Source organism: Zonotrichia albicollis, chromosome 1 (genome assembly GCF_047830755.1).
Source record: "Zonotrichia albicollis isolate bZonAlb1 chromosome 1, bZonAlb1.hap1, whole genome shotgun sequence".
Lineage (NCBI taxonomy): Eukaryota > Metazoa > Chordata > Aves > Passeriformes > Passerellidae > Zonotrichia > Zonotrichia albicollis.
Window position 1 is genome coordinate 110,989,191 of NC_133819.1, and position 27,696 is coordinate 111,016,886.

General features: G+C 42.3%; 2 protein-coding genes across 12 annotated transcripts in view; one reads left to right on the forward strand and one right to left on the reverse strand.

Moving 5' to 3' along the window:
* LOC102062631 (uncharacterized) overlaps positions 1-1,638 on the reverse strand; it is a 40,393-nt gene extending 38,755 nt beyond the window's left edge. For 3 of the 11 annotated variants that reach the window (XR_012582264.1, XR_012582279.1, XM_074550200.1), the window contains exon 1: positions 564-1,638. Coding sequence is in view for 1 of the 11 variants with exons in the window: in XM_074550200.1 (XP_074406301.1) it covers positions 564-1,154 (591 nt within the window). In the remaining 10 variants the exon portion in view is untranslated. Of the gene's footprint in view, positions 1-228 lie in introns of all 11 variants that reach the window. The other 8 variants (XR_012582260.1, XR_012582262.1, XR_003379276.2 and 5 more) reach the window with 6 other exon arrangements.
* On the forward strand, positions 510-27,696 carry DSG2 (desmoglein 2). The gene is made up of 15 exons (XM_074550159.1): positions 510-933; positions 6,739-6,774; positions 7,646-7,780; positions 8,712-8,870; positions 9,143-9,287; positions 10,383-10,543; positions 11,376-11,510; positions 11,653-11,838; positions 12,726-12,985; positions 13,672-13,814; positions 14,445-14,672; positions 16,133-16,363; positions 17,379-17,525; positions 18,655-18,995; positions 20,996-27,696. The coding sequence occupies exons 1-15, from the start codon at positions 889-891 to the stop codon at positions 22,004-22,006; spliced, it is 3,363 nt and encodes a 1,120-aa protein (XP_074406260.1). The 5' UTR covers positions 510-888; the 3' UTR covers positions 22,007-27,696.

Sequence of the window (27,696 nt, forward strand, 5' to 3'; positions counted from 1 at the left end):
ATATGTCACTTCGGAAAAATCTTTTGTGGTAAAGCTCTTCCCCTCGTGACGGCCATGGAAATTATAATTGTTGCAACTGACATTGAATTATTTATTGTGCATTGTTACAACATGCAATAAAGGTACATAATGTGATTGGAAAGACTCTCCTAAGGCTGGTTCCCCTCTCCAACCCCAATAGTATCAATAAAAATAGTATCATAACCAGCAGGTTCTGAAGTTACTCACCACAACTGAGTGTGATCCTGGAAAGATTAACCAGGTAACTGCCTCAGCAGAGTGGATGTACAAGAAAGCACATTTAATTGTTTCGCCATCATGAAGAATCAGCTATGCCTTCGTAAACACCAATTAATCAGGTGTATCCAGGAAAGATCTCTGCCAGATAAGAGTAGGAAGGATATGGCTCGGAGCGTATAAAAAAATGAGGATTACAGGGAATGTTGTCCTAAAAACGCCCACAATTTTATTTCCCGGGGAGACTGCGCTCCCCCCTACCAATTACTCCTCAATGGATGCGTTTGTTGTCGCAGCCCTGCGCACTCCCGCACGGCCCGGCTCACCTCCCTCGGCGGAAGCGGGGCAAACAAACCAAAGCCAACTTCGGGCTCCCTGGGGAAGCCGGGCCGGCCGCTCCGAGGGCTGCCCCGTGCAGGCTCCGCGGGCGGGGCGCGGACGGGACTCGCACCGGGCCGGGCGGGGCTGGGGCCCGGCTGCCTCTTGCCCCCTCCTGGCGCGATCCCGCCCGGCACACTCCACCCACCCGCGGCTACTTGTGCCCCCCTCCCTCCGCGGGCCGCGGCATTCCCGTGTGGGGCGGCCGCAGGAGCTGAGGGGATAAAACACTTTATCCTCTGTCCTGCCCCATCCCATCCCGGCACGGCGGTCATGTCGCGGGGCCCCGCGGCGGCGGGGCGGCTGTTGGCGCTGCTGGTGAGTGCGGAACGCTGCTCTGCCGCAGGGCTCCCTCGGTACCGGGGCGCTGCTCTGCCGCGGGGCTCCCTCGGTGCTGGGGCACTGCTTTGGGTCCCTCGGGACCGGGGCGCTGCTCTGCGCGGGATGGAGCCGCGGTGGTGCTGCCGCGGGGGGTCCCGAGTGCGGCCGCCCGAAAGAGGTGTGCCCGTCGGCGCTTGGCAGCCCTGCCAACGCTGCATGTGGCTGGGAACGGGTTTTCTCGCTTTCTTTGGGAATTAGATAAAAGCTATCGCCTTTGTTGCCTGAAAGCAGGTGGAGGTAGGAAAGCCCAGCAGGAGCGGTATCTGGGATGGGTGGGGTTGCTGAGGCGCCGGGAGGAACAGGAAGGCCGTGAGGAGTTCGCGTAGTTGCCGTTTTCATGTTCAGCACACTTTCTATACTAGTAAATTGCATTTCCCTTCTGAGGGAGCAGTGCCCGGAGGGAGGATGAGTCAAAAAGTTTGGAATTCTTTATCGCCTTAGAAAAATTAATAATCCAGGACTCCTCAGGCTTTCTCCTGCCCTCCTGCTATTTTTCAGCCGTCAGCCTTTAGATCTTCCATCCTATGAAATACTTTCTCAGGCTAAAAGCAAAGACTGCCTCATAACAAACTGAAAACAAAACTCTTGCTTTGTTGGGTTTGGACTGATGCTTTCTAGCTCTTTCTAGCTGGTTTACAGCAAAGTCTTCATTGTATCTGCGGCATTTTCTTTTGCTTTTCACCTTTCCAGGCTGGCAGAACGCCTGTGGAAGTTGGGCTGCTGCCAGTCAGACAAAGGTGAGGGTGGAGGCCATGCCCTGAGCTGTGCCAGGAGCTGCCGAGCAGCTGGGCAGGGATCAGGAATGGCTTGTTACATGGCCAGAATGGTAGGAGCTGGGGGTCGGGATCTTGTTCCCTGAGCTCGGGAACCTGCAAAATCAGATTTGTTATCTGGAGACCTGTTGTCTGATTACTTTAATCCAGACATATGGTTGTGCATAAGTTGGCCAGCAACAGTTAAACCTGTTTTTACAGCAAGCTGGTAGTTGGAGTTTGGAAAATGTTTTATCCTCATTTTGTCCGAATTAATGATGGAAAACATGGAGCACCACTTGTGCAAGAGTTTTTACATATTCTTCCTGCAATACCTGAAGCCACAACATTGTCCATTTTGGTGGGCTTGCACTGTCAGGTTGCTGTTAATTTTTTTCAATCCTCATCATTATCCGTTTCAGCTTAGGCTGAGTCAGGATATGATGTACTGAGAGTCAACTCAGTATGGCCTAAAAGACTCATTGTTAGAATATTGGAGTGAATAAAGCTGCTGATGGCAGAAGAGAAAGAGAGGCACTGCTGGATTTTGAAATTTTGGGGTTTTTTCCCTAATCAAAAAGTCAAGTTTCCTATTTGAGAGTATTGAATTAGGGTCATTTATTTCTTATGAATCTTAAGAAATGACTGAAAAACAAAATTAGTCTAAAAGTAGTGTCTTCTCAAAGCATCTTCTACCTTAGAAGCATCAGGAATTGTACGTTTTCCTCTCCCAGTTTTTTCCTGGAAGTCTCTCTCAGTGCTCCCTACCTGCCTGTGGGCTGCATCCCTGTATCATCATCCCTGGGTACCTTGCAGAAGTCACAGCAAATCTCCCAGGGATTTTTTTCCAGGAACCCTTTTCCTGGAGCATTTGTGCTGAATGGTGGTGCACCCAAAGGGTTGGGCTTGACTTGGAGCATGTCCAGGGCATACACCCAGAGCCATGGGCCTGCCGAGCAGGCATGGCTATTGAGGATAGACTGGGAGGTTTCTTGGTCATTTCTAAAGGGGGTGGACATCATGGCTGCAAGAGAAGAAGTCTTAGAACACTTCCTGCATTTGAGTGAAAGAATAGTTGACAGCGATGAATGAATCTTCCTATGGGAGTAGCAAAATTTACCTTTTCTCTCAACATCTTCCTCAGATTGTGCTTTGTTGATGCTTGGGATGTTAGACTTAGGCTGGGTATGATGAAATTCAGTCCTGAATATATTAGATGTAATGTCAGATTCAGTAGCAGTTAATTTTCAGAAGTCACAGAAACAAGTTAAATAAAAACCATCATAAAGTGGCGCTTGGTTTTACAAAGAGCAAAGGTGAGCTAATTCAAAGCAACCTAGCTTCTGTTGCCAGTAACATGTTGAAACGTGGTAAAAGTATTTAGAACCATCTGTGGATTGATTCAACATTTTAATATTGTTCCAAAAGTGAGGGAAAGCCCAGCTGTGGTGAGGTCTGAAAGCAGCTCAGAAATACATAAGGTCTAGTATTTTATCCATTCTATTGAACTGAACTGGTATGTTACTTTTGAGACCAGACTTCAGAAAAAAGTGATTCTGTCCAGAAGAGACTACAGAACAGTAAAAAAAAAAAAAAAAAAATCTAAAGTCACAAAATCCTGTTTTATGATTTTTAAGGGAAATAAAAGAACTGGTAGTTGAGAAAAGACAGTGAGTGAGTGAGATGTTTGATAAGTTTGCAGATGCATGAAGAGTGGAAGAAGAGCGAATTGCACCATACAATGAGAGCATTGTCAGCATGACAAAGGTTAGGTTTGAGGCTAAGAAATCTCAATGTTTAAGTTTCTGTAAAGATATATGGAGGTGCAGTGGATGCTGAGTTCACCTGTTTGATTGGATCATATTGTACTTTTGAAGAAAATCTCAAGAGTGTGTGAATTGTATCCCTCCTGAGTAAAACCACGTTGGGAGATGCGTCCATCTGCTTGTAGATGTTTGATCTGTGGGGACAAGCTAATTCTAGTCTGAAGGATCCATCAAACCATGGGTTGTATGATGTTGGGTTCTCTGCATCAAATGCTTTGCCCTAAAAATCCTCTTGTGTTGGGTTTAAAATACTTTATTGGACATACTTGCAGTCAATCAGAAGAGCTCAGAGAGAAACAAATATGGACTGGTTTGGGGGTAAGTTGAGCAGCGCTCTGATCTCTGTGGGTATTGGCTATATTTCTGCTGGTCATAATGAAAGTTTAGGTGCTTAGCTTTCATTTAGATATGTAAATTTATGTGCCTTACTCTGAATATCATGCAAGCAGCAATATGGTCAACTTGCAAGGAGGTAAGAATTAGGATAATACAATGAAGATGGAAATCAACAGCCTTTTCATCTGTAGGTCTATCTAGGAGCCCCCTTAGGTTAGTGAGGCTGAGAGACATCCATCACTCATTTTTAAGAACAGGATAAACAGTTGTCAGGAAGCATTTGGGTGTAGTTTGTTTTCCCCAGGGCCAGGAGATGTACTAGTAGATGACCTTGGAGCGTCCCCCTTGCTTGCTTCTCTGGGGTCTTCACACGTTGTCTTCAACACCAAACTGACTCACAGGAGGTGCAAGCTCCAAATCTCCTAACACACAGCACACAGAAAAGATCACATTTCTAGGCATTACTGTAACTGGTGTAGTAAATACAGACACATACTTTCTTGGTTACTCAGTCTTTATAGTTTTACAGCTTGAATCTGAGCTTTATGTTGAAAATCTGTCTGTTAGTCACTTCCTGACTAGAGATGAGAAGGGATTTGGGCAAGAGCAGCCTTGCAGTCACTATACATGGCAGTCACTCCCTTCTTTCCCATGCCTTCTTGCCTATTCCTGCTTCTTTCCTGTAGTGTTTCATTCCAATTTCATTACTTCAGGCCGCAGACTTTTTTTTGTAACCATCCCATTTTCTTCTGACGATGTTCTCAGCTCTGGTCAACAGGTATCATCAGTAGGTGTCTGGTTTTTGATCAGACACCTGATGTGCCTAGGCTATGATCCACAGCAAATGACAGAGCTTTCCTTCTCTGAGCCATTTAACAGAAGGCAGTTGAAAGACACTAAAAAGAAAAGATAATGTGTGGGGAGAGGGGGGGAAAATTCACATGTTCGACAGGCAGTAAATTTTGACATTTCACTTGTCCTTGAAGAAAATGTAATTAAAAGTTGCTTTTACTCCAGTTTAAGATTTTTGGAACTTTAAAAATTAAAAAAACAAAAAAAAAAAAAAAAGGATGGACCCTTTCATGTATTGTTTTCTCTTGTATTTATGTATCTTGTGAATTAAAGCATCATTCTTAAAATTTTTTTGTAGATATCTTCTAAGTCCCTTATGAGGCTACCTGTGGACTGCAGATTGAATGATACAGGAGCAAAAGTAGCATTAACCTGGAAAGTTTTGAGGAACATTTTCTGCTATGCAAACAAATTGATTTTTTACTTTTACTTATCTTAATGAAAGATTTAATTTTTATAATGACTAGTGGAATTTTTTTCACATTTTTGACATGCATCTCAGTGGAACATCTGCTTATTCTTGGTTTTCAGACATTTTTGTTTGTAGTAGTTTCTCAGATTTCAAATACAAGGAAACTTCTCAGTGCATGCTCTTGTCGCCATTCAGTTTTGAAACACAAACAGTTTTCCCTCCAGTTTACCAGTTAGAACAATCCAGGATGTTTCTAATGATATCTTGACAATTATTCACCTTCCAAAAGAATTGGAGCTTCTTTGGAAAGCCTGGACTATAAAGCAAATTTCTCCTGACACTCTTGCTGGTATAATCTCTTTAGTCATGAAAATAAATTTTGAAAATCCATCCTGTTAGTAAAATCAAATAAGAGTAAGAACATCCGTGAAAAGACCTTGGTGTGAGATCCTGTACCCTTCCTGATGCATATCCATTAGGAAAGTTACTGCTTAATAATTTCTGTCTTCAGAATCTATACAGTGGGAAGAATACCATTTGAAAAACAGTTCTGTTGAACAAGTTGAAACAGAAATCTGCTGTATTGCTCAACACAGTCTACTAGATTGTGTGGGTACAAGATAACATCTTTAAAAAAAAAAAAGAAGCTGTCATCAATTCAGTAATCAAGGCTGAGTCAGAGGGAAGAATAGGGGGAGCCCAGTGAACAGACTAGAAACCAGTCAGAGACTGACTTATTTGAGAAGAAAACCACCTTTTCTGAGCCTGCTCTGCCTTAGGTAGTGGTATGCCTAAGAAAATTATCACCTAAGTTGCAAAATATAAGTAGTAATAGTTTTCAGAACAATAACAGTTTTCGCTACCTGTACAAAGTGCAAAAGCTTGATTTGTAAGTTTCCTATGTTGCAATAGCCTACTTTTTATTGTTGCTGCTTTCCAATACCTACATTTTTTGCAGTCTGAGGGGAGTTGTTACTTGGAGAGTCTGTGGTGCCTGGAAAGTGGACATAAACGTGGGGTCTCTGAAAAATTGACTTCTTCCAGCCAGGATTTGTCACCTGAGTCATTCAAAGCTATGCATAGCTGTCCTGGTGTGTGAGGAGGTGGGCAGTCCCAATGCTGAACATTGGCCTGCAAGGTTTTGTCAGAGCAAGCGCCTCTGCCTTGTTTAAATAAGTGATGCCATTTATCCTCCCAGCGAGGTTCTGAGTAGGAGAGCTGCTTCTGTCGTGTATGCTTCAGCAGATGTTTGGGTTAGTCCTTACTTTAAACACCATTTATCTGATTTTCTTCTCTGATGCAGTTGGTAACCCACCGCAGCCACAAATCCAAGTTTTGCCTAGAAAAGGGAGCTTCTCCAAAGTGCTGCATGTTTTTAATGTCAATGTTTATGGGTGAATTTTTCAGAAGCTCTTATGGGTAAATAATAAATATTAATTTATACGTGTCAGAAGCCTTCTTCCTTATGGCTTTGCTGTTCATATGAAGCAGATGACAAAAGTTATGTTTTAGTGCTGCTGAAGAGACATAGAATTAATAATGACTTTCATAATTTCCATTGCAGATCTGTCTGAATTATGGACATGGGCTCTATGTGAAGGTAGGATATAATGGAAAGCTTTTTCTTTATCAGTGCCTGTAGAAGGGCTCTCTGAGCAACACGTCAAATCCATACCTTATTTCAGTTGATAAATGTCTTGAATTCCACCATTTTGTAAAATGGGAAAACTGCATAATGAATAAAGAAATGAAAGCTGAAAAGTAAGTGAATAGATTCCTACATCCATCATCTAGAGTGGCATTGAACTTTAAGAAACTTTCCCCTAACACAGTAAAAATGTAGATTGCTTTTTTTGAACTGAGTAGATGAAAAACCACTGTTTTAGTGAATATGTTAAACTAGGAGTCAACAGAGACAGTAGAAAATAAAATGGACAGAAGGATGTGGGGTCTTTTGCAGAGTGAGAATGAGATGTAGTTAAACAGAGATAGCAGAGACATTGGGTGGATTGAATAGAAGCCTGCTCTTCCATGTATTCTGTTTCAGAGAGAAGGTTAAATATGCAAGACAGTATTGATGGGAAGAGAAACACGGTGGTAATACAGAAATGGTGGTTCAAAACAGCCTTAGTGCCAAACTTCTTCCCACATCTGATGACGAGCATTCAAATCTTCCAGAGCATGTGTATTTTCACCAGCTGCTGGTCATGGAAACTTGCTCATATTTTTAAAGCCTGTCTTGCCTAATTCTGTCTTGATGAAAAGACCAGTGCCATTTTTCCTCTTCAGACAGCTTGAGGACTGTGTAGCTCTTAGATTGTGACTCAGAAGGCAGATGCTGCTCCATGATTTTGAAGTCACTAGCTATTGACAGAGCAAAAGTTGCTCAGAAGTCTTGTCTACAGCAGCAATAAAGCATTTATCTGAAATGAGTAAATGCAGTGCTGACATTCCATCTTGTCTTTTCACAGGTTTATAACCGAAATGACAGGAGTGGCCTGCTGTCTCATCCCAGCAGCCCAGTCAGACAGAAGAGAGAATGGACAGTCCCTCCAGCTTTCATACGGGAGGAGGAGGACAATTCCTACAAGAATCCAATTGCTAGAGTAAGCCCAGAAAGCAGTTAAATATGAAATACACATAAAAAATAGAGATGGAAATGTAAAATAAGAGTGTGGCTTCCCTTAAATGCATGCACAAATATTTCTGTCATTTCAAAGGACTTGAATACCAGTTGAACATTGACAAATTTCCTTCTGTTTCCTTTACTTTTAAAGCCTGGTTTGGCTCAGTCTCTCATCTTTTCATAACCCCGTTTTTCATTAAGCTTTGGGAATGCAATATCTTTGAGTTTTTTCACCCCACTACACCTTCTCAGGTGGAGTTGAACTTGTCAAGTGGGTCCCAAATGTGCTGGTGCTAATTGAGCAGAAGGATGTACGTAGAACATGATTATTTATGCCTAGTCTTTTAGGAAAAAGAGCTAAAAATAATCCAGGTGTTATCCTGTGTGAAAGACTGATATGCATCTGGTTCAGCACCAGTGTTCAAACCTAAATTCACCCCTCCTACCACTTCAGCATATGAAGTGAGTGCAGGTGGTGGCAAACTGTTGCCCTTTGCTTGGGATGCCCCTTGATGGTAATACTGGTACAATGCACGCTTTTCCAGATGGTTTGAATATCTGCTGACAGCAGGGAAAGGGTGTAATCTCTAGTCTCTGCAGCCTCTTCTATGTGTTCTCTCCAGGTCTGACCTTTTCCCTCCATCCTATCTCTTCTCCAGTCCTGGTATATTTGCCAGCTGAGGTCTGACCTCCCAGCTCCAGATGTTTCTCATCTCCCTGCACCAGATTCTCAAATAGAACATGCAGCCTTTCCTGCGTTCATCTCTACATCTCCGCAGTCAGAGGAGTGCAGGGAAATGTGTTAAATATTTTTTTTGTCAATTCATTGCAAGACAGAAAAAGTATTTTGTTGCACTTTTAAATGTGGTTTTATTTACTGAGTGCTATATAATTTGTTATATTCCTACTAGATACATTCCGATCTTGAAGATACAGGAATTGTAGTAACTTACACTATATCTGGTCAAGGAGTAACAGAACCCCCATATGGACTATTTGTTATCAATGGAAAGACTGGTGACCTGAACATAACAGGAAGGGTGGACAGAGAAAAGACTCCCATTCTTCTTGTAAGTTGCAAATTAATTTTTTTTCTTTATAGGTTCCCTGCTATACATTTTTTATTTATTTTCTTCAAATGTGTCTGCTTGAAATAATACCTATATATAATGTATTTCTGGATATTTGTGTATACCTGATTGTATTTGTAAGCATATGTAATAAGCTTTTATAGTATTTAGACTTTGTTATATATAGTGGGTATATTTCTGTTTTGCATATGTGTTTGTAAATAAGATAGTCACTCATTGGATTCATTTATTGTTTCTGTCTGCATTATCAGGTCCGAGGCCATGCACTAGATAAGAATGGGGCAAAACTGGAAGAGCCAATAGACCTCCCAATTAAAGTTGTGGACATAAATGACAATTTTCCAGTGTTTTCTCATGAAGTTTTTGTTGGTTCAATTGAAGAATTAAGTGAAACAGGTAACTTTATTTTAAATTTTTTTATTTTAGTTTTTCCCAGCATATGCAAGGGGTCATGTGAATTTGCACTTTTGAGTAGCACATCTGCAGTAGCAAGGTCACGTTCTCTTGCTGACATAAGCCAGCTCATCCATGTGTGAATGAAGGATTTAATTCAAGGCTGTGTTGTGTGATTAAGGGAGAGCATCCCCCTAGGGGCAAGGGAGAACAGTATTTCCTCTTGTGGCACCTTTGGTTTGTTGTCAGAGCTACCACAAGTCCAGGAACTAGAGTTCTTCTGCAGGAATTGCATAGGAAATGCAATCTGCCTTCTAGCCTAGTAGCCACAGCCTATTTGGGAGGGACTTCACTCTGCCATCCTCATCCAAAGCCCTGCCTTATTTGTGGGCTGGAGAGGTAGTTTGCTGGTAAGCACATATGGCTGTGCCATAACCATTGAGGAGCAGGTTAATAGCCATTTCCTATTGACAGCAGTAAACGTAAGAGCAATAGATTATTTTCAAGAAGATTAGAAAAGCTGGAAAAAACTTCCTAATAAATACTTGACAGCTGTTTCAATGCCACTATAATGTGAAGAAACATTAAATTAAAAGGGGATTGCATTAAATCATTAAACATTAAATTAAAAGGTGGATACCACCACGAATATTGAGTGAAGCTGTTGGAGAGCATCAGTACAGATCAGTGGTTTTAATAGTGTTCAGGTAAAGGAATAATTAGTGCTCTCTTTATAATAATATGTGAGGGAAATGTAGCTTGTTCAAAAGCTTGTACTTTCTGCTCTGTGTGGTATCTACATTTTTCTGTCAGAATTACTGAGAGAATTTAACCTGTTGTTTAATTTGTGCATTGAATTTTATGAGTTACAGATATGTAAATGCAATCTTTTTGTTGACTAGAACATATACGTTTGACATGTACCTATTGGGTTTAAGAACACTTCTTCAACTTCATGCATTAAATAAATAAAGTCAAAAGCATCAGAAAATTGTGCAGTGCATCTAACAAACTGCTCTTATTTTGGACATTGCAATAAAGGTATATACCAGTGCTTGGTGGTGTAAACAAGTGCCATATTTTGTTTGTGTTTTCCAGGTACAATTGTGTTGAGGATAAATGCAACAGATGCAGATGAACCAAATAATCTAAATTCCAAAATTGCTTTCAGGATTGTTTCTCAAAGCCCTAGCGCTGCATTCAGCATGGATAAGAATACTGGCGAGGTTCGAGTGGCAAAAATAAACCTTGACAGAGAGGTAAAAAAACCCCTCCCGTTTTGATATTTGTTAGTAATGGTTCTCTGGTGCCCATTGTGTCACCCTCAGCCCTGCCTGCAGAGTGGAGAGCTGGCCCTCTTACCTTTTTTAACTTCCCTTGGGATTAAAGCCTAGTCTGTTTGATGCATGCATTTCAGGGACAGAGGGAGGAGGCAATGGGATTAAGGCTGTATCCCCCCCACCACCTCCCTAGCACAGCACCAGCCTGATGGTTGTTGCTTTCTGTCCTTCCTGTGCAGTCAGGGCAGCAGTTACACAAAACAAGGTGTCATTTCTTTCTGCAGGGGAGTGTATGGCAGAGATAACCTCGATCACCACCTGCAAAGTTGCTGGCTGCATGTGGATTTCTGTAGCCTGCCACGCAAATTGTGGTTCAAAGAGTTAGGACAGGTGCTACTGTGAAACTGCTTTGGAAGTCACATATTGCCAGGGACATGAGCTGTGCTTGCAGAGTTTTCCCTGGCCAGCAGATGGTGATGGAAATGCTGGCTTTGTGGCTGAGGGATGTGGCTCTGCCTGTGTCCTGACATGCAGGTGTCACTGGTCCTATCCCTGTTCATGGTCACTGGAATTTTTTACTTTGCTGTGTAAGAACAGTCTGACTCTTTGTGGGGAAGATACAAAAATCCTGTACCCTTTTCAAAGCCTCAGTTCTATTCCAGCAGAATCTGTCAAGGCAGCTGTGAGATTTACTTCTAGCTAGAGAGGAGTTACAAATGACCATAAGAGACATTACCAAAATGTAATAGAGATCATATAGCAAAGGAAGAATTTTTAGCCTGGATTAAACACCCTCTTCTTACCATGACAGACACAAAGTAGCTATTCTTTGGTGGTGGAAGCAAAGGACCGTGGTGGTGAAAAAGGTGGGAATGCTGCAACATGTTCTTTAGAAATCAAGATTCTGGATGTCAATGACAATCTGCCTGTTGTTGAAAGTCGTGCAGTAAGTACAATTATCACAGTTTTTAGCATGTTCCTACCCCGCCACTACCCCATAATAAGACATTGTGCAAAATTCCTTGCACTGATGAAATTAGGTAAACCATGACATCTTTTTAAACAGTGGATTTTTTTTTTAATTGCAGTTTGAAGGAAGCATTGAAGAAAACAGAGCAAATGTGGAAATCATGCGAATAAAAGTATTTGACAAAGATGAAGAGTTTTCTGATAATTGGCTGGCAAACTTTACATTTGTTTCTGGCAATGAAGGTGGTTTTTTCAAAATTGTAACAGATACCCAAACAAATGAAGGAATTTTGACTGTTGTGAAGGTAAGTATAGATTTTAAAGAGTCTGCTTTATATATTAGAATAATTTATCCATCTGTGTTGACAAATTGTGTTTATTCAGTCAATATGTAAAATGTGCGGATACTCTTCCTTTGCCATATTTTTAATGCATTCAGTAATTCTATGCAAAGTAATAATTTGTCAAGCTTTTCCATTTGCATTCTCTGTCATCACAAAAAAAATAGTAAGGCAGAAGTCCCCAGACTTCCCTTGCCCTTTGACATGCTGTAAACTTTCATGTTTCTGCTGTCCTTAATTTCACTATAAATTTCTTTATTTCCCCTGGGCACTGCTGATGTTGCAGGCAACACTTGTTCCATGATCCATGAGCTACATTTATGAATTTCAGCAAGCTGAAATGGTGATGAAAATATTTTAAATTAATGGAAATGTCAATTTTGTCATTTTCACTTTTCTTTAGTCCACAAGTACTCAAGATACATAGTGCCCTAAGTAGCTTTTTTTTTCCTGCTCAGGTTTCCTTATCTGAAAGCTGCTAATTATTAAAAAATTTTAACATTACTAAGTGAATGATTAGATTTAAAAAAAAAGCAAACACGTAAATTTGGAGAAGCCAGGTAATTAAAGACTGATTCACTGAAAGCACAGGCAGTAGGACTTCTTTCACATACATTGAATAAGTTTGATTCAATAATATAAAGCCATACCTATGGCGTCATCCATTAAAAATGAGCAAGAGTAACAGGTTAAGAAACGTCTTTACTGCTTAAATATTACTTAAATATTTACATCCCTATTACTCAAATAAGTATGCTATAGTAGTATTTAAATATTAAATGTATGCATGTTGTCTAGATATTGGATTCTGACAAATTCTGAATTTTTTATTATTTTCTTTATTACTCTAGGAGCTGGATTATGAAACAATGCAAAGCCTAAACTTAGGCGTTGTTGTTACAAACAAAGCAGAGTTTCACAAGTCAATTAAACCCAGTTACAAAGCAGAAACAATCCCAATCAAAATTAAGGTGATCAATGTGCAGGAAGGCCCTGTGTTCCCCGGTGGCACAAAAATTATTGAAGCAAGTGAGAAACTCCAGATAAAACAGGTTATTGGACAGTATCAAGCCTATGATGAAGACACTGGAAAAGTAGCAGAGCGCATTACGTAAGAATTTTTTATGACCATCATAATTGAGTATGTCAGAAGTCATTTGTTATTGTCAAAATTTGCATGTTAAACTGAAAAAAATTCAAAGGCAATATTTTTCTGCTAATGATAATTCACACCTTAAACATCAAAATGATCGTCAGTATTCTATTATGCAGAAAACTGGTGATACAAAAATCCTCCTTCTTTGTTGTATATGGTGAGACCTGAGTGTTTGGGTTGAAGTTGTTTGTGTTTGCATGGTGTGTTTGTCATACCTGTCTACTTTTGAGATTAGATTTGCCAATCTGATTCCATTGTCTCCAGTAAAATTAGGAAGGAATATGCAGAAACATTTATCAGTCAGGCAGAAAGGGTGTAACACAAATACGTCTGCATGTGTGCTCTTGGGTTTTGAATCATAGCTTTTCAGCTAGAAGGTTAATTAACCACCACCGTGGCCTGTACAAATGGTGCACAGCAGAGTTGCGCGCCCAGGGGTGGACCTCTTTCCCCCATGCCTGTAATAGTTCTTCATGAGTGTCTAATGCTCAACTTTTGCTGCAAGAACAGATGGGGGGGAAGAGGCCAGTGCCCAGCAGTGCAGCTCTGTCTTGTATTCCAGTCTCGCCCCCTGATTGTACTTTCTGTGCTGCACCCATTCCTGAATCTTTGATTGTCCATCTTTGCATTATTTTCATCAGGTACATGAAAGGAAAAGATGCAGCAAACTGGATCACTGTAGACTCAGTCACAGGTGAAATCCGACTTGCTAAAAATCTTGATTACGAATCACCTCATGTAGTAAATGGTACCTACACTATCACCATGTTGGGTGTAACTACTGGTAAGTGTAGAGGGTTTTGTTTTCACACAAATTGCTTGTCTATAAGGGTTGTTGGTTTAACCTACCCATCTCTAAAGTTAGGCAGCAGGTGCAGTCTCAGTATTCAAAGGAGAGACACAGGCAACTCATTTTTTGTAATGGGCTCCCAAGGTATCTGTTTCTCTCCTTTGACTGGATGGAGGTGAACTTTTCATAAAAGTTTTCAAAGATAGGTCTGATAGGAAACTCTGTTGGCAAGGTGGGAATTGCCAATATCTCAATATGCCTGTCATCAAACATAGTCCTAAGTTTTCTCAACTTCTAAGCAAGAAAGACTCTCTGAACTTCTTTTGTATCTAAGTAGAATTCCTCATTTATAATCTACATGTTACTGTGTAACCACACAGGATTTCTTTTTCAAGTTAAAGTAATAAAACAGCTTGTCTTCAGGCAAACCTTGTCAATATATTTATTAACATTGGGAATGAAGCACTGCTGTCATAAGCTCCAGGGAGATCTCTTTCAACTTACTGCAGCAGTGTTGGGGTTTTGGAAGATACTAAGGTTTGGGTCTGTTGTTTTTGTTTGTTTTTTTTTAAGATAAATTTTTGTGCACAAATCAATTTAATTTTTTATATTTTACATTCTTAGATTCCCCAAGGAAAACAATCACTGGCACAGTCGTCATTCAGGTTAAAGATGAGAATGATAACTGCCCAGTTATTGTGAACCCTTTGCGGACTGTGTGTTCAGATGCAAAATTAGTTGATGTTACAGCTCATGACTTGGATGGTTACCCCTTCAGTTATCCCTTCAGCTTTACTGTCATTGATGAGCCAGAAGGGACAGCAGAAAACTGGATAATTGTATCTGGAAATGGTAAGAAAATGGTTTTTTAATTACTTTCAGTTCTTTGAAGTCTTAAGGTTGTAATTTATTAATTCCAGTCAAACTGACAGTTTGGCTGAGTGAGACCAATACAGCAACCTTATACATGGAGTCAGGCATTAAGACCATGTGTTGCATTCTGCTCCCTTTACTCTAAAGGTTGTAAAAGTCCAGACATGTCCTCTGGCCTCTGGAGTGTGTTGCCTTCCTTCAGTTTGACCATCTTTGTCTGGCTTGATACCCCATGTGTGGTGACCAGGATTTCCTGAATAATGCTAGGAGCAAGCTGTCCCCATCTTGTTATGGACAATATGCAGTGATGCATTACCTGAGCATAGATGACAAGCTGTACACAAGGCAGCAATGTGTCCTTGTGGCCAAAAGGCCCATGGTGTTCTGGGGGACATTAGGAAGAGCATCACCAGCAGGTCAAGGGAGGTGATCCTGCCTCTCTCCTGTGCCCTGGTGAGGCCACATCTGGAGTGCTGTGTCCAGTTCTGCCTCCTTGGTACAAGAGAGATGTGGAATTCCTGGAGCATCCAGCGGAGGGCCACAAAGAAAACTGGGACTTGAGCATCTCTTTTATGAGGTCAGGCTGACGGAGCTGGGCCTGTTCAGCCTTGAGAAGAGATGACTGAGAGGAGGCCTCATTGACATCTCTAAGTATCTGATGAAGGGAGAGTGTCAAGAGGATGGAGCCACGCCCTTCTTAGTGGTGCCAAGTAATAGGGCAAGAGGCAATGGGCAGGAACTGATGCTCAGGAAGTTTCCACCTGAATACAAGGAGGAATTTCTTTACTGTGGTGTGGGTGTGCAGTTGGAACAGATTGCCCAGACAGGGTGTGGAGTCTGCCTCACTGGAGATACTTGACAACTGTCTGGATGCAATCCTGTGCCATATACTTCAGAATGATTCTACTTGAGCACAGAGGTTGGGCCCAGTGGAGATGCCCCACTGTGGTCCCTCCCAACCTTAATCAGTCTGTGATCTTCTGCCTAGTTAGTCCTTGACATGACATAGCCACAGGAGCAGATGTTTTGTTGGCTCCTGATCTCTATCTGTGGCCTACAACAGATTAATCTCCTCAATACTGAAGCTATTTCTCTCTGAGTTCACCCTTTATCTATCCAGATGACATGGTTGATGCTATACAGGTGATTGGGCTGTCTTCCATGCTGTCTATGGTCATGTGAAATTTCACAATTATGTGAGGCTGCAAGTGAGCATGACTGCTCACTTACCAGGAAAAATTACTTGATAAAAGTAAAAACATATATACTATAGCAGCAGCTAATTAAACTTAATTCCATTGCCTTGGCTGGGCTTTACTAGAGGGGATTTGGTAGAAGACTGCAACAGGGGTATTTTAGTTAGTTTACAGGAGTCCATCTTCTCTTTGCTCACTCCTTGTATTTTTTTTTTCTTTAACCTCCCTCCACTCCTGTGTCAGACACCAGCGTGCAGCTGGTACCACAAAACCTGAAGCCGGGCAGAGCTGAAGTTCCCATGCTAATAAAGGATTTCCAAGGGGTCAGCTGTGCTCTGCCCCAGTCTCTGCAGCTGACTGTTTGTGACTGTACAGATGATGGTGTGTGCCAGGAGAGGTTTATTGGAGCAAAGTCAGTGGGTCTGGGACCAGCAGCAATTGCACTAATCATCTTGGCGTTTTTACTTCTGCTGCGTAAGTAATTGTTTCATATTATCTCAGAAGTACTGTAATGTAATGTATGTGGTCTGCAAAGCATCAGGAAAGAAACAATCCAGCTCCCAGGTTTTATCATCTTTATACATTATGTGTAAACTCCTAGTCTTGTGGAGTTCATGGCAGATCCCCAGCTAATTTTGGTAATATCAGCATTTCACCCTCAAAGGATTTCAAGCTGTGCATTTTAAAATTAATATCAACAACTTTTAATATTTGTTTATGGTGCAGTAAATAACTAGTGGGGAAGCAGTGAGGAATGCTTTTGGTATTCTGAGATGTCCCCAGGTGAACCCTAGCTCTTCCTACTCAAACCACAGCACATTCTCCACTATCTTTTCTGTCACTGCAGATTCACTGCCTTGCTCAGAGCAGCATGAGACATTGTTCTTTGGTGAGATAAAATAAAAGAAAAATAAGAATATTTGTAATTCTGCTGTGGCCAGGTGTAGCAGTGCTGCATTTAAACTCCCAATAATTTATTGCTTGTGCTGGCAACAATCTAATTGTGATAAAACAAAGTTCATGCCACAGGAATAATATTCTCTGCTTCTCAAACTGGGTTATTTTGAGTCCCCCAGGCAGCATTCTAGGCACGTCAAAGGAGTGGTGAGGTGGAATTTACATGACGCCATGTTGTTATCTGGTAGTAAAAGAGGAGGAGTTAGAAATGCTGAGGTTGTGCAGTGATAGCCAAGGCTTGGAATTGTCTTTGATAGAAGTACAGGTACAGACATGTGTGCCCATCTGCAGGATTCAGACCCTGATGTGTTAGATGTCAGTTTGCTCTCTTGGAAACTGGCCTCGGCATATGTTTCTAGGAAATCCCTTGAATATTTGGGAACCTGCCTTCAGTCCTTGCCAGCCCTCATACTGATCACTAGCTCATTAAAAATACATTTGGGTATGGGAGCTGGCCAAACTTACAGGGGCTGTAAGCATGCTAAGGTCCTAATAACCACACAGTTAATGGCACCCTTCTGTTTCCCTGTAGTTGTTCCACTGTTGCTGCTGCTGTGTCCGGGTGGCATGGGAGCCAAGGGATTTGGTGGAGCAAAGGCATTTACTGACATACCAGACCACAGTGAAGCGATGCTGCGTCAGTGGAACAGTGAAGGAGCAGCTCCTGAGGAGAAGGCATGTATCCCCAATAGCCCTTCTCTTTGATTTCTATCCCAGTGTTCAGTTTGACACCTGGGGCCTTTGCCACACTACAGGTGGATATTTCAAAGCTCTACAACATTGCTGATTTTAACAACACATGAACATTAATCAAAATTAACCCTCTGAGGCTCAGGGAAGGATGTGTGGGAGATGACTTCCACTAGCAGCTGCAGAAAAAGCAGCCATAGCACTTAAATCCCAAAATATAGCGAAAGCAATCAAGCAAATGCTGATCATATCTGAGCAGCAGATAGCACTGTGGGAAAAGCGTTGAACCAGTAGAGAGTGAAATATTTGCTTTTGCAAGCCTGGAATGCTCTGCACCCCTTTGGGATCATGATAAAACAGCAATATAATGGGTTATAATGCTGAGCTTCCTTTCATTGATTTGAAGTTTCAGGCTGTTTTAAATTACTTCTCTGTGTATTCTCTCTTTGAAACAGAGGAAATTCCTTAGTAAAAAAAGAAAAAGGCAGAAAAAGTACAAATCTGCAGAGGGAACAGTAAATACCAAGAGAAATTTGCTCTTTGTTGCTACACTACAAAACAACATTTTCAAAAAAAGGGCATGACACTGACATGCTTTTGCACAATAACAGAAACAGAAGGTAAAAGACTTTGATTTAGGCCAATGCTCACACCAAGTTCTTGTTAAAAGGTAATTAACAAGCCAAACTGCTAGGGAAAAAATGGGCCAGGCGGCACCACAAAGGTGGCAGGCCGTGCATACTTCCCCACTTAGTGTCTGAGGAAAACTGGGCAGTGTTTTTCTTGGAACAGCTGAGCTCCCTAGAGATTTGCAAGCCTCTTTTTGGTGGGTTATTTTGTTTCGTTTTGTTTTGTTTTCAATCCTCTCAGTTTCAAGAAAACAATGATCTATAGAAACGTTTCCATAAACCTTCTTGGCAATACATTTGTGGAAGCTGCACCCTGTTTTAGGAGGCCTTTTACTCTTTGCAGCAACATGTATAAGTGCAAATTCAAACAAGTCGTAAGGCAGCACCCTCCCTGTTCCCACCCAGCCCCACTGCTGGTTTGGTGAGTTCCATGTGCTAGACAGCAAAGCTTTCATGTCACATCTTAATTTGTCTTATGTATGTAGCCAGTGCTAAGCTTCATTCCACCCACTGCGCTTGGGAACGTGAAAGGAGGAACAACAGCATCGGCAGCAGGAGCAGGAGCAGCAGCAGGAATGAGTGGAGAAGGAGCTCTAATAGGAGCAGGCAGCTCTGTCTCTCATGTAGGAGAACATCACAGCACCATTACCAGGGAAAGATGGGAAGAGCAAAAGCGTCTTCTTTCTGCTGCCGACTATGGAGCCATGGCAGCTGGAGCAGCTGAGGGCATGGCAGGTGTGGATGGGAAGACAGTCGTGTCTGGAGGAGGAGTTGCTGTGGGAGCGGCTGGAGCCATGAATGAAGAATTCTTAAGAGACTACTTCAATGATGTAAGCATATGACCCAAAAATAACAGTATTTTAATGTTTGCACTTAGCATTGTGAAATATCATGTTATGACAGAGGTGAGTAGATACGAACAGTCCTGATATTGTGCACATGGAGTTGGGGGCATTAAGGATTTTTGGATTGGCCACACTTGGAGTGGGACTTGGGAATGTGACAATGTTCAGTCTTCTGGCATTGAACACTCGCAAGGCCACACAAATAGACCATTCTCTCAAGGGAGGTATTTGTGGATGGGATCCAGAGTATTCAGCAATAGTATAGGAGTGCCTTGCCCGGGAAAAAGCCCTGAGAAAGACTGTGTGATCTAAATCTCAGGGACTTAAGAACATGAAACTGATCTCTAGGGAGGCACCTGTGACTCATCATGAGTCACAGCTCCAAACTTTACCACGGAGCAGGTTTTTGAAAGATAAGCTGAAGATGTCATACACCAGTGGGTGGGGCTGTATTTTCAAAGTAGCTGATGCAGTGAGTGGTGCTGACTTGTCTGTTTGCCCAGCAGCCTGGGTAAAGGGCCATTCATCAAAAGTGTATGAGGCATATGTTGCAATCCTTTTTCTTTTTTTTTTTTTTTTTTACTGACCCAACCATTGGCCAGTAGGTTGTTCCTACTTGTTGAAGCTACTTCTCTTCATGTTACACACATCATTAGTCCTTTGACTGGTGAGCTCCTTGTAGTGAAAGTTGGACTTCCATGCACCATCACCTGTACAAGCAAAACACCCTACAGTTGGCAGCTGCTGTGGTTTTGCAGGGGAATAGCTTTGCAATTTCAATCACTACCTCAGGCCAGTGAAGGATTTGAGCTTTAGGTACTTGTATGTCTCAGAGTGCTCTAGCTACTAGTCTCCTAGGTGAACAGATGCAACAGCAGCAATCTCCTTTTCTTCCACTCTTTGTTACATAACTTTAAGCATAATTGACTGATGAAATCTGCAGGAGAGAAGTATCCATTCTGGGAGGCTAAAATATCTCAGATTAGGGGTAAGGAAACAGACAAGTAACCAAACCAATTAGTTTCAGCTGCTGATTTTTGTTGCAGAATCTTGGGTTGTGTACCTACTTCCAGGATCAAATGCAGATAAACATGCAGAGTTAAATGGGGGTCTGGATATATAGCACATTACACAGACTCCTGAGCTAATTTCATGTCCAGAATTTCAGATGTGGCAGAAAGGTGGTTCTGAGCACAAGCCAGGAGCCATATTAGATAAACCTGGTTCAGCAGGCCCACAGGATTTGGCTGTCTTCACTTTTGGAACTGGAGCTGATGCAAACACATACACAGATATTTGTGCCAGCACTGCAGCAGCTCCATGGCAGACACTGCTTTCAGATTGAGCTGAGCCTGTAAGCACTGTTGCCAGAGCTTGTGAGCCCTCCTTCTTACCAGATAGCTTGCATAGAGCCTAAGAATTTATATGATGAACTATGCATCCATGCTTTACCAATCCATTTAACTTTTTGATTTGTTTCCTGTTGGGCATCTTGGATGTGATCCTGTAGTCTGCGCTAGTGAAAAAGGCCATGTTGGGTGGTAACATGACAGCATGTACTCAGTAAATGTGTGTTTAAATGTTAGGGTACTCTCAGAAATGGTGTTGGTGTTCTCCCACAAAAACCTAGTTAGAGGTGAAGTTCATTCACTGAACTAAAACTAAAGTAATTTCTTTATGAATGTGGATCAGTATCACAAGGGGCACATTTACTGGAAGGATCAACAGTAGGTGGTGATAGTATCCAAGTCTTTAAACATAGTCTCAGATTTTTCTTCTCATCAGGTGTACTGTCAAGTTCAGATTAATTTCAAAAAAGAAAAAAATGTTAGGTACAGCCCTCACTTTGTTGACAGTTTCTGTGGGCTCAGTTCAGTTTCTTATTTTGAATTTGTTGCATTGTCCGAGCATTTCTGATTTTTCAAAATTACCAAGTCTAGAGCTGGCATTAATGAATTTTGCTTGCTTTTGTTTTCTGTCTGCAGAAAGCTGTCTCTTTTGCGGAAGAAGATGAAGAGCAAGCTGCAAAAGACTGTCTCCTGGTTTATTCCCAGGGAGAATCAGGCTCCCCTCATGGCTCCGTTGGCTGCTGCAGCTTTATTGATGGGGATCTTGATGACCATTTTCTTGATGATTTAGGAGACAAGTTTAAGACTCTAGCAGAAATATGTATAGGTAGACAGATCAACATGAAAGACGGTGGCTACAAGAATGAATCAGGTTTTGGTCTTAGTGAAGCAAAGTCACAGTCCTTACATCAGCAAACTGCTTCCACCTCTGAACAAGCGTTTGCCTCAGGCAGTGGTTTCCAGTCCATCCCACCCGTACACACAGGCAGTAGCACAGGAGAAAGCACCCTGTCCAAGGAGGTGGTCACAGAAACAGCTTTTTCATCATCCCACTCTGGGCAGCACAGTGCCCAGCACCTCCCCACGGGCCACGCAGAGAGCAGTGTCACCATGACAGAAACATCCTATTCTGTGGGGGCTCCTGCCCGCTCAGCCCCTGTCTTTTTAGACCCCCAGTTTAAGGAGAACGTAGTGGTGACAGAGAGGGTGCTGGCACCTGCATCGAGCATTCAGGGCATGGTGAAAATCCCTGATTTGCCACATGGAAGTAACATGGTGGTTACAGAAAGGATGGTGAAGTCAGCAGGTGCAGGGCCAGGAGCCCTGACGGTTCAGGATATTCCTGACTCGCAGTATGTCGTGGTGAGGGAGCGAGAGAGGGTCCTTGTGCCTGCTGCAGAGCAGGGCTCGCTCAGTTTCCCCGCTGCAGCACAGGAACACAGCACGGTGCGCAATGAAAGAGTGGTGCAGAGCAGAGCTGAGCAGGCCACAGGGGCCAGCTCAGGAAGGCAAGAGCGTGCTCTGATCACAGACTCCCCACTTAACCTGATGGGCTCTGACTCACAAGGGCCGTCTCCTGCCGGTACCACACTGAGCAAGTCTTCCAGGGTCACCAAGTACAGCACAGTGCAGTACACTCGCTCATAGCCTGGCTCCGTGCGGGGGTGGCAGTGTCCAGCACCCTTCTGTCTGCATGCATCCTGCCCTGGGCCTTTCCATGAGATCCAAATTTGCTGGAGCTTCCAGAATGACATGTACTCATTTGCACTAGTTTGTATAAATGTGGATTATATGACCAGGAAGTTAGTGAGGAAATCTGGTGTTATGTTACATTGGCCTTTGAAATGGAAAGATGTGGGAAATAACTTTTTTCTCCTGGTTTGCTGGTGTTTTTTATTGCTTTTTATTACACAGATAGTGAATGATGCCACATAACTAGAGCTGCATAATTATGGGAAAACAGGAAAAAAGTCTCCAGTCTAGTGAAGGATAGTAGCCTGCAAAGCACAAGTATTTGAACTGCTATTGAATGTATCTGAAGTCCTCCTGTGAGGGCAATCAGTTTCTCATTGTGTGTTTGCCATTGTGTTGTGGGCCATGGTAGCTCCTCCTGAACCTTGTAAAAAATCTTCCTGAGAAGCCCAGGCCACCAAAGCTAGTATGCCTTCAGAGCAGTGGTGTGTTGATCTCCTGAAGGGATGTCACAATTTCAGGTTATCAGAATTTGTAACTTAAGCAATCAATACTTGCATGTTACCACAGCAGTTAAAGAGAGCAAGCAGCAAAAAAGCTGAGAACTGCAATTTTTCATTACCTCAGTCTAAAAGTTCCATTACTTGATGTGGGTCTACACGGACATGGACAAGTAAGCGTTTGCATCGTGCACATTTTTCACTTTATTTAACTTATGAGAAACAGCCAAGGCTAACCTTAGCCTTAGAGCCAGAGATTCAGTCAGTGGTTTTGTCAGAAAACTTTATAGCCCTTGTACATCTGTAGGATTTGATTTTCAGGTGCAATTTGGTATTTGGAATTGTTTCTGAAACTCACAGACATAGAAGTCAGCCTTGTGTCTGTGAGGTTCCACTAGTTTCAGTACCAGAGCTCAAGTGGCTGGTATAGTGCTGTATAATGACAGCTTCCCTTGGCAAGAAGATAACAGGATAACAAGATAACAGGAAGCTCCCTTTAGGTCTGCAATATTTGAGCTTACTTTGCTTTCCTTGAAGTTTATGTGGTAAAAGCAAGAGACAGTACTGCACTGTTTGGCAGTATGTATATATATATATATGCACATGTAAATATTTGTATGCTCTTTGGAACATTCTGAAGTTAATTTTATACAGGAAAAAATGCCTTACACTCCTTATGTTTTCTGAGTAGAAGTATTTTAGATGAGGCATAGGTAGTGTGTTTGTCTCATACTTGTGAAATCAGCAAGTTGGTCATAAGGTACTGCAAAGCCCATGGACCTGCAGAACTTTCAGGTTGTCTCCATCTCCTGGAGTTTTCCTGCAGCTGCAGTGTTATATTTTCCACTGATGTGTTCTGCCCTTGACTGGAAATGCTCTCACTGTGTTTAGTTTTACTAATAGTAAAAGTTGCTTCAAAAACATAAATACATAAACTAGGAACCATGACTGTGCTCAACTGGGACAGCTGGGCTGTTATGTTGAGTAGTATTTTCAAACATATCAGACTCCCTGCTTGCTTGGACCTATTGGTTATCTCTTACACTGCGTTTTTAAAATACACGTATTTATTTCTGAGCAAGCCTGCAGTTCCAAGTGGTCACCGCTCTTCTGACTTTCTGATAGAGTATCTTTGTGGGTTTATGCAATCTTAAAATAAAGAACTCTACTGTATTTTTTAATTCTTCATTCAAACAGCTACTCCAGTGAAAACACTGGCTTTCCTGCTGCAAATAAAGAGTTTAAAAATAGAATGAGGACTGAGATTTCCCAAACAGCCTCAAGGAATATCTGAAAGATGCAGAGGTAAAAATGTTGGTGTCCTGCTATAACTTAAAAAATGGGGATTCTGCCTTGTAGTTAAGTGCACTAAATTCTGTACTAACTTGATGCAAGATAACAGCATCTCCGCCATAAATTTACTGGACTTTGAGTCAGACCTTTAAACCAGTTTGTGCTTCCAGACAATATGTCTGGAACAGTCTCAGTTTTATAACATATTAAAACATGTAGTTGTTAACATCCAGGAGAAGAGGTAAGAGTGTAATGTTTGTATATAAACTGCTTTCACAGATATACTTGTAAAGAGTCTGTTTGAATAGATTCAGTAAGAGTGAGTCTCCATTATTTGACTTAGCAGCTGCAGCCTTGGTACAAGTCTATCAGCATATCAGCATGTGTTAATGCTGGCAGAACATCCATCAGATTAAGTCACTCACTTCTAATGGAGCTGTGTTTTGTAAACGATAGAGACTGGTGGGAGGAATGTACAGACCCAAATTAATGGAAGTTCCTGGTTAGCATCTGACTACTAGATAACCCTGAGAGGGGGACTAGCCCCAGACACTTATCTTTGTGAGAGATGCCTTGTTGTGACTTCAAAAGGAAAAGCAAAGTCTGTAATTTTCTTATCTAACAATAATAGAGCACAGTTATGCTGAAATGCCAGCATGACAGGGATTAGATCCATGCTGCTTTCTGTGATTTATGTTACCTGTGATTCTTGGTAAGTATGTTGGACTCCATGAGTATGAGCCAGCCTGCCACAACAAGGATGCAGCTTGTGTCCTGCATACCCACAAGGAAGTATTTCTTGTGTCATCCCTCAGTGTCTAGTTGGAGCTAGGTTAAACTTTGCAAGACAGTCAATCTTTTCCAGACTCCATTCTTTCCTGGGAATTTACCCATAGTCCACCATCAAAGGTTTAAAGCTTGTCAGGGTTATCAGCAGTAAATCAGTTTTTAAAAAGTAAATCAGCTGCTATCCTTAGGAGAGTGATAACCGTTTATGGCCTTGAGGCATCTCAAAAATGCATCCCTCCTTCAGTGTGCACTGCAGTGGTGGAGCTGGTGGTGCCTGCTGTCTCCTCTGCCAGCCCTTGATCCTTCCTGGTGGCCTTTGAGCTTCCAGGGAGCTCAGAGTGCATTGACAGCCACCTGTCCTTACTTTATGTACAGAAAGGTTGGCCTCTGCCTGCTGCTCATGCAGGCTTTCAAAGCACATAGAGTTTGCACTGTTTCAAGGTAGCTTCTAAGGCCCACGTGCAGGGAGAAACAAGGCACTGGGGGTTACTGAGCATGCAAAAGTTGCTTCCAGACATGGGAAAAGCTGAGAGCCCTGTTAGGAAAACCTTCCACAGGCATCTTTGGGTGGCTGCTGCTACAAAGATGGGATACTGGATGACAAGAACTTTTGGCATGATCCAGGAGGGGCTCGGTGTCAAGTTGTAACAGGACAGCACTCACCTGAGGCAAAATGATGGATTAAGATGACTGTATGAGGAGAAATGGTGTTCTGCTTTCCCTGCATAGACAGCAATCACTGAATAAAACAAAATTATGTGGGGCAGGGCCCTGATTGTCCAATAAGCCATGCCTAGTGCCCCAACCCTCTGATGTGACTAGTGAGATTCACTGCCAGGGAACAACTGCACGTATGTAGCCAGTGTGACTCCTGAACCACACCAAGTGGTTGCAGTCACCAGCTCCCACTTTCTCCTTGTGGCCTCACCCCAGGAGCCAGCGCTGCTGGTGGTCAGGTCTCCCCACCATGTCATATTGCTCAGCGCCCTGGCAGCCAAAAATCAAATGCAAAGCTGGATATCTCTTCCCTGCTGTGTGGGGCTGGTATGTAGGGAAATTATCCTCATTTTTACAGTCACCCATTCATGGAACCATGGAGGCTATAATGAAAGGGGGCATGACAGTGGGGCCCACAGCTGAAAATTGTATTGTCATGAAATTCTAAGCAAATTTTTTTATATGCCAAATGGTCAAACCTCTAACATTATCTTGTATTTGTTAGGGAAGCCAAGGGAGAGAGGGATTCACACTGAGCAGATGTTCCCCTGCTTAGTTCATTATTTTCTGCTAGATACTGATGTGTAGGGACTGATAGCGCTGGTTTTAAAATTGCCCTGAAACTCATTTCCTTGAAATATGTAACAGAAAGTGTCTTTAGCCATATGTTAGGAGTGCATCCAGAAGGTGCTGTGGACATGCTGAGGGGAAACCACAGGGCAAGGTTTGTTCTGCGGGTGCTGGGGAAACAGGAGGGTTTATAGCCTTCCACCTCAGCTTCAAGCTGGTTTCTGACCTGCGTTTCAAATGTTTCATCAGACTATTTCTCTTAGATCTGTTATCTGTTATTTGCTAGGACAAATAGAACTCAGAGATATCACCTCACAATGATTACGCAAAACCAGCATAGATTCCCTGGCTAATGATTACCCAAGATCTTTGGAGCATGGCTGTAGTTTAAACCCTGGGGGAGAGCAGGAGTTTGAGCAAGGAGTGCTTGAGGGTCTGACCTACTGGTGGATCTCCCTCAGGCCTTGAATCCAGCCTCCCAAAAAGCTGTGGGACATGGGATGGTGGCAAGACACTGAGCTGTTGGGAGTAGCTGAGTGGCTGTGACATGGCACTGCACAGCAGGAAGGTGCAAACCCTGGGCTGGGTACCAGGATCAGAGCTGTGACAGCTCAGGACAACCTCCATCCCAGCTGGGTGGTTTTTGTCCGCCTTCTCTTGCCACTCACTCAAGTCAAGCTGGTGCCTTCCTTGCTTCCCTAGATTTCTTTCCCTTATAAAAAAGCTCTCTAAGGCAGATTTACTTACTTATTGTTACTATTGTTATTATTCCCTAAATATGACCAATTACTCCTTTCTTGAAAATAAGACTAAAAGCAGAGCTTCCAACTGAAAGGGATTATGTACTTACTGCATCAGCTTTCTGATGGAGCCAAATTGCATCTCCCAGGTGATGCATCTCACCTGATCTATCACATACCTGTCAGTGGCACAGCTAGTGCTGATGGACAGATTTGCCCTGTGTGCCCTGTTTTGTTATTTATCAAATAAATATCAAATGTGTTACGCTTCTGTAACCAGCAAGCTTGATTTTTGCAACAGCTGAAGAGGCAGGGAGCCTCTCATGCCCTTTTTGAATCAGAGCTCCAGGAGAGATACTGTCAAAATAATAGATCTATTAACAAAAAGTTTCCTTGTCATCCAAACTACCTTGGTTTTGTGGGAATGAGGTGGGAGAGATGAAATACAAATCCATACAAATATTTCATTTTTCATAGTCCTGGTAACTTGAAGCTCCCTATACTCTGCCTGACTGGAATAAAATATTTTTCCTTAACACAAACAAACCAAAACGTATTAGTCAGGATTCTGTGTGAGGTTTTTCAGGTATCTCTTTAAGCAAGCAAGCAAATTACACTTAGTGTCCTTTGGGTTAAAAAAATGCTTTAAATACCCCTTTCCAGGTGGTGCCAGTGGAATTGGTTAGTAGTTGAGCTTCCTGCATTTTGGATAAATGGCTGTCACCTGGTGCAGATGAAGTCCCTACTACAGCAGGTAAACAAGCAGTAACATCTCAAGGACATGTCCTGAACAAGGAGCACAAGGGTCGTTCTCACACACCCCTGTTCTTTGAATTAATGATCATTTAAATATTTGATACCATGTGAAGCAAGTGCAAACAGAGTGACCTTACAGCACCCTTGTTGTTAGTGAGGATGCTCTTATCAAAGGAAAGTTAGAATGGAACTGAACAAGGTCTTCTCTCACATGAAAATATCCCTTACAACTTGCGTACAGTCAATCATCATTATAAACTCTGATAAATTTCCTTGCTCA

Coding starts and splice junctions, on each gene's coding strand:
- DSG2 (XM_074550159.1), top strand. CDS start 889: ATGTCGCGGGGCCCCGCGGCGGCGGGGCGGCTGTTGGCGCTGCTG. Junction 6,775..7,645: donor GACATGGGCTCTATGTGAAG/GTAGGATATAAT, acceptor GTCTTTTCACAG/GTTTATAACCGAAATGACAG. Junction 8,871..9,142: donor AAAAGACTCCCATTCTTCTT/GTAAGTTGCAAA, acceptor CTGCATTATCAG/GTCCGAGGCCATGCACTAGA.